At 28.4% G+C, this 6649-nt stretch overlaps 1 protein-coding gene across 1 annotated transcript in view; it reads right to left on the minus strand.

Moving 5' to 3' along the window:
* Window positions 1-3848: 3848 nt before the first annotated feature.
* The window catches only part of LOC103309676, a 7008-nt gene continuing 4207 nt past the window's right edge, over window positions 3849-6649 (minus strand). Inside the window, exon 4 of the mRNA XM_008185742.1 lies at window positions 3849-5662. Coding sequence (XP_008183964.1) covers window positions 3849-5662 — 1814 coding nt within the window. The remainder of the gene's footprint in view (window positions 5663-6649) is intronic.

Raw genomic sequence — 6649 nt, forward strand, 5'->3', positions numbered from 1 at the left:
CCCCCCAGTGCGAGTATTAGCCCCCCCAGAATTATTTGTATTATTTTTGATTATTTCGTCGAGTTAAAATAGTTAAATATAAATTATTGTGCTTATTATATTGAACTTGTGACGAATGAATGAATGATAATACTAAAATGATCACTCTTGTAATTATTTATCGGCGATAATACTTAACATAATATTTTGTGAGTTTATTGTTATCAAGAGTTATAAAATGATATCATTTTAATCATTTTTATAATATTTATCTTCACTTGTACAACCAGCCGTTTCGTATACAACATCACGTTATTAATTTCCCTCCAAATTGTATTATCAGTTATCACACACTAAAACCGTCGCAAATCGCATTGTCGCATTATAAGTTATAACCTAATCTAGGATGACTTGCCGTTTGCAGTTTGGCTCAAGCGTTTTTAAAAATTTTAAAAATATTTTAAATATGGCTAAAAAAGTGTTCGGTATATTTAATATACCTAAAAAAACAGGACCAACGACTTCTACAAACAGTACAAACAGTGTGGAAGATGATGAATCAGTGGATGACCCTTCACCAATCTTACCATCTCTACCTGATTTAAAGGAACATTTACAAAATGTACAGCTTGGTATTGTTCACAATACCTTGGATTTAGGTGATTTAGACTCTGGACCAGCAAAACTGATATTAGAAGTAAGCATTATATTTTTATTACATCTATAAAATTTAATAATTGTCTTTCGCTTTCTGTTTATTTCTATATAATTTATCTAGGCATATCCTAAAACTAGATTTGGGTCTCAAAATCGTGCTTTTTCTTCAACATTATATAATCAGTTTGAGTGGCTTGAATATAGCATTCTAAAAGATAGTATATTTTGCTTTGTATGCCGTAATTTTGGTACTGGTACATCAGAAGTTATATTTATAACCAAAGGATTTAATAATTGGAAAAAAGTAAGTGCTTAATGCTTATGAAAGTACTAACTAACTGTCTTATTACTTAAAGTTGTATTAATAATGTGTTCTAATTAATATAGGATTTACTGAAAGTTGATTTGAATTCACTTCAAGCTGAAATGATGGTTGCCAAAAACTGTATTCAAAACTATAATAATAAACCTGAACCGGGACCTGAACAAAAAAATCAAATAAATTTATTCAAAAAAAATATAACTATTTCAACTTTTCCTAATGTATATAAACTTTTAAATTTAGCTCTGACCTTACAAATTTCTTCAGCATCATGTGAGAGGTCATTTTCGACAATGAGACGTATCAATACATATATACGGTCAACTATGACTCAAGACCGTTTTTCCTCACTGGCAATACTAAATATTGAAAGAGATATTTCAAATAATATTGATTCTAATGATATATTAAATATCTATTCAAAAACTAATAGACGCTTGGAATTATAGTTGAAAACAAATAAATGTCTTATTTTCATTTAGTTTAGTGTTTTTTTTTTCTTATTAAGTATTATTATTTTTGCAGCCCCCCCCCCCCCCCGATATATTTGATAAAATGGACTATTCTATAATCAATGGTTCGGGGAATAACAGTCGCGCTAGAAACAAAGAATAATGGGAATTATCTTTCTACCGGCAGCACTGATATTCCACCAGGTGTTGCAAATCTGGGGATGATATCAGTTCTCCTACAACCAATAAGAACTGACTACATCAGTATTGCCAACTGTAAGAAACCAAAATCTGAATTTAATTTAGGTAGGAACCACAGCTATAAATATTAAATATTGTCTAATTTATTTTAATTGTTTTTAAAATTAGTTTTTTTTAAATTGATTTTGTTGTTTCTTATTTAATTGTTTCTAATCATGACGACTAGCCCTATAAATACTTAAATAGTTCTAATCTTTAGATATAGTGTATATATTATACTTAGTTAAATAACTATAGTGTGAACATAGTTTTTGACATTAGTTATTTATTAATTATTTTATTAAATAATATGAGATACTTGATAATAAAATATAAATGAACACTAAATATTGCTGTCCATGGAAGGAGAATGAAGGGTAAATAATCAACAATATTTTATAACCACAATTAATATATTACTTTATATAACATTAATACAAACAAATTGGTATGCAAATACAATACTTTTTCAAAAATGGATTCATACGGGGGAAAATGTTTTTCTGGTGGGGCATTTATGTATCGCTACTCGATCACCCACTAATTTGCCTATATCATATATTCAGAAAGTATTGCTAAAAATGTGTCAAAAATATTTCAAAAAGTAAAACATAAAATAATTCATAATAATACAAAATAGGTACCTAGATAGGTTAGGTCATAATAAAAATCACAATTGTACCAAAACTTAATTAATAAACAGTTACATATTAGTTAAAATTAGAACTTGAAATGTCTCCAAATTGATGAATCAATCACGGTTCCTTAAATTAAAAAATTTAATGCAAATAATTAAAATTAATAAAACTTAGGTAAGTACAAGAATATTTTGTAAATTATAACACACCAATGGACGAGGTCCAACTTGCCCTTGATTCTATCCATCCATGGTATGGCCTGCTCTTCTTAAGAACATTAAAATATCATTGTCCTCATTTAATATTTGAATATAGTTCTTAATTCGATATGTAGCATCAGATCGATTAACTCGAGTTACAATATTTCGTATTGAATGATTTCTCCGAGCTTGGTCCATTTCTACATAGTACTGGTTTTCAATCAATAATAGTCTTGCTAACATAATAATAATATAGTTTTAATTAATACAAATAACTGGTACATATGAAAAATTATTCCGCTTACCTAATTGTAATAAAATATTCTCTTGGGGAACTAGAAAACAAATATTATTTTATTTAAATGATAAATTAATAAAAGAAAAATAAATACATACTTTGAAGAGCATAGTTGTGATCCATTTTATATTAAAATTATAAATTATTTAATAATTAAATGTTAAATAATTTATAGGTACTATTATAGTAATAAATGTAAATAATAATATTAAAATAAAATTTTTACCCAGTGATTACGAGTACAATAATACGATATTTCTTTATATCAGTTTAAAAAAAAAACAGAGGTTGGTATGGTTACAATTTTGAACTCCCACCAACTAAATTCTTATCTATCTGTAGGAGAACTGTATGTCCCCGACAAATCTGTGCCCCATCAGAACCCATGTTAGGTTACCCAACTGAAAAGGTGTCTCTTCTGGTTATTCTGTGATATTATGCTACGATAATATACAGCTGATTACCAAATGAAACTATTATTTTTTTTTGCGCATGTGATAAGATTATTCTATTGATTATGGTTGTAGATAACGACGTAGGTAAACACATGACTAAATAAATACGAGAGGATCGCGGGAGCAACGCGAGCTCTTTTTTCGGAGCTGGTTATCATGGTTTTCTTATCATCATAAGTTTGTTATCATTAAAAATTTAAAAATATTATTATAATACCCATTTCATTTCCATTTTTCAAATGGCTTAAAAGTCTCTAAATATATTTATTATAGGTATAATATGCTTATTCGACATATAATATTAGGTATTTCTGGAAATATAAACTATTAAGTATTAAGTAGGTATGACAGTAGTTTGTTCGGTAGGTATGTGTTTAGGTATTTGAGTATTCCTATCTTCTATCTTATTAGAATTAGAACCTTTATATTTTAGTAAAATTGATTTTGACATGAAAATAAAGCATAATCTTAACAAATAGCTCAATATATGTATAACCTTTATATTTTAATGAAAATAAAACAAAAACTTAACAAATAGCTCACTATACTTGTTTAAAATGAAGGTAAATTAAAAATAAAACTAATAAGTAAGTATTAGCAACAATAATTATACGTATTTATGGTCAAAGTTGGTATGAATATTTTCAATATCCTCACTGGCCCGCAACAGCCCTTGCACAATATTAACCTTTTCATTTGATGTAGGAAGAGACATATTTAATGAAGTTAATGGACGTTGATTTTTCTTTGTAGAATAAAATCGTACCTGTTTCATTACTTTCTTGTTTCCAGGTTCCTTGACAGCTTCAGGACTAATATTTTGTTTTGAGAACTGATTTTTAGAATCAATATCTTCTAACATTTTATCAAGCTTTCTGAACCAGGAACTTAATGTTTCATCAGTGAAATCTGCATCCACATGAGTCCCTTTTGATAAGTAACCGAGGAAGGCTTCTGCTTTTAATTTAATTGCAGATAGTTTATCATTTGAAGTTGAATGATTAACAGGTGCAATATAGGGCTCCAACATAGCAATGTTGTCTATATTTACTTCTACAGCATTATTGGATATAACAAAATCTTGTTTCATCCTTGTTTGTACGCAGAAATGTATATGTTTACAAATATTATTTTTAATGATATAGTCAATACATTCACATGAATATGTATGAATACAAATCTTACATGGAATACAAGTAGAGTAACAATTGTCTCTATCAGAGCAGGCTTCCTTCTCATCTAAGATTTTCACCACTTCATAAGTAATGTTTGCATTAGTAAAAGATGTGACAAACCAAATCCTATCAGATACTTGGGTTAATTTTGTTACTACTCCGTTTATTGCCTTGCGATGACTTAGTGAAATTGCTTCCATAATTTTAGAAGGCTTACTTTTGCATAATTTCCGTGCCCTTTTAAAATATTGGTCACGAATTAGTTTTAAAAGGGCATCAATACATGTATCGAGACGTTTATTTTTCCGACCTTCTAAATAATAATATTTAAAAACTTTATGAAAGCTTTCTAAATACATATTTGTATTTATAAAGCTTCCTTTTCTATAGCAATAAGCCCATTCATTAACACGTTTCATATAAAAGTTGTTAAAATATGAAGCAAACTCTTTAGTATCATCGTCACTATAAGTATCTACTAGAAAGCCTTCCACGAGTTTAAAAAATTTGTCGACATTTGTCTCTTGTAATAAATCTCGTAGTCCTTTATACACCAGAGCTCTCTTTTCTTGTATCTTAATTTTCTCTTGAAGGTTTGTTCTCCAAGCTTTGTCAACATGCCACGTACACAATAATCTTTTCTCAGCAGATTTCATGACAGTCCTCCATGCATTATAAAATGAGTCATCAATATCGGACATGAAGACTTTAGGATGGAGAAAAATACCACGATCACGTAGTTTTTCAAAAAACGTAACCCAAGTAGCAGTATCTTTCTTATTTGATATACAGAATGCTGTTGGGATTCCGTTCCCAAACTCGTCTACCACAAGAAGAGTAGTTAGATGAAAATCATATATATTTGTTCCATGTGTTGAATCTATACATATAATATCATTACCAAACTTTTCCAACATACTTAATTGAAAATCATTTGCTATAACTAACATGATGTTACCATCTTCTTGTACTTTATTTGCTGAATAATTAATTTTTTCTTGGCTTTGTTCTTTGTAATAAAGGACTGGGTTCTTCTCATTTAAACCTTGAACTTTTTCAACCCATAACTTAACACTGATAAAATCATTAGTATGTTGACGGCCTTTATGTAACTGGAAATCACGTCGTATATTCCAAATATCTCGTTTTCCTAAACACACCAATGCATTGTCTACATACATATCATTGATCGATTCTCGAATTTGATCAAGAATCGTATCAAAAGGGACGCCTTCCTTTACTTTTCCTGTAATAATAAAATTACATAGTATACTTATACATATTTTTTAAAATAATTATTCAATTTGTTTATTTATTGACTTAATAATTGGTATAAACATAAACGCCTCTAAGGCTCAAGTACAGTTCAAAAAATTATAATATAACCAGTGGCGGTGCCAGGAATTTTATCTTGGGGGGGGGGGGGGCATTGGTGGCCTCTTAAAATTTAGTAGGGCCAAAAAAGTCCCAACCCGTGGTCTTTTTCTCATTCATAGGCTCAGTATAGGGTGTACACACTATCTATTGTAAAGACTTTGTTGCATCTTATACTAAGTTTTCAAGTAATTATTGGTTTTCATTTTAATTTATAATAAATATCATATAGGGATAGGTATATTATTTAATATTTACACACTTAAAAATTAGATATCATTTTCAACTAACTTACATAAACAATGAGTTACTTTGTTATAATATAGGTAATACACAAATTACATTTGTTTTTGATTTAAAACATTTATATTTAAATGAAAAAAATATACAATTTTTATTTGCCTTAGCAACTTACTAAATATTACAAAATATAGTTACAACGTTACAAGCAAACATAGTAAATAGTCAAAAACATAATTATATTAAATGGTATGCATATAATTGATATCTACTAATTGTTAGAAATGATTAATATAAAATTAATATACACATTTCAACACTATATAATAATTATAATTTTGATTTAAAATTATTAAAATTATTCATATTTTATTTGGTCAAAAAAAAAAATGTTGCCATATAGTCTTAGGACTTAGAAAAGTATAGAATTTCAATTTGATAATCTGTTCTTTTAAAGAATTTTTGTTTTCTCTTGTGGTTATAGGCGGTCAAGGGGGGGCCAAGAGAAATTTAGAGGGGACCGTGGCCCACCCAGGTTAGGTTAAGTAATCTCAAGAATAGAAAAATATGGCCATAAAGTAGGTATATTTAAAAATTTCAAAAATCAGATTTTTAATAA

This window comes from Acyrthosiphon pisum, chromosome A1 (genome assembly GCF_005508785.2).
Source record: "Acyrthosiphon pisum isolate AL4f chromosome A1, pea_aphid_22Mar2018_4r6ur, whole genome shotgun sequence".
NCBI classification, from domain to species: Eukaryota; Metazoa; Arthropoda; class Insecta; order Hemiptera; family Aphididae; genus Acyrthosiphon; species Acyrthosiphon pisum.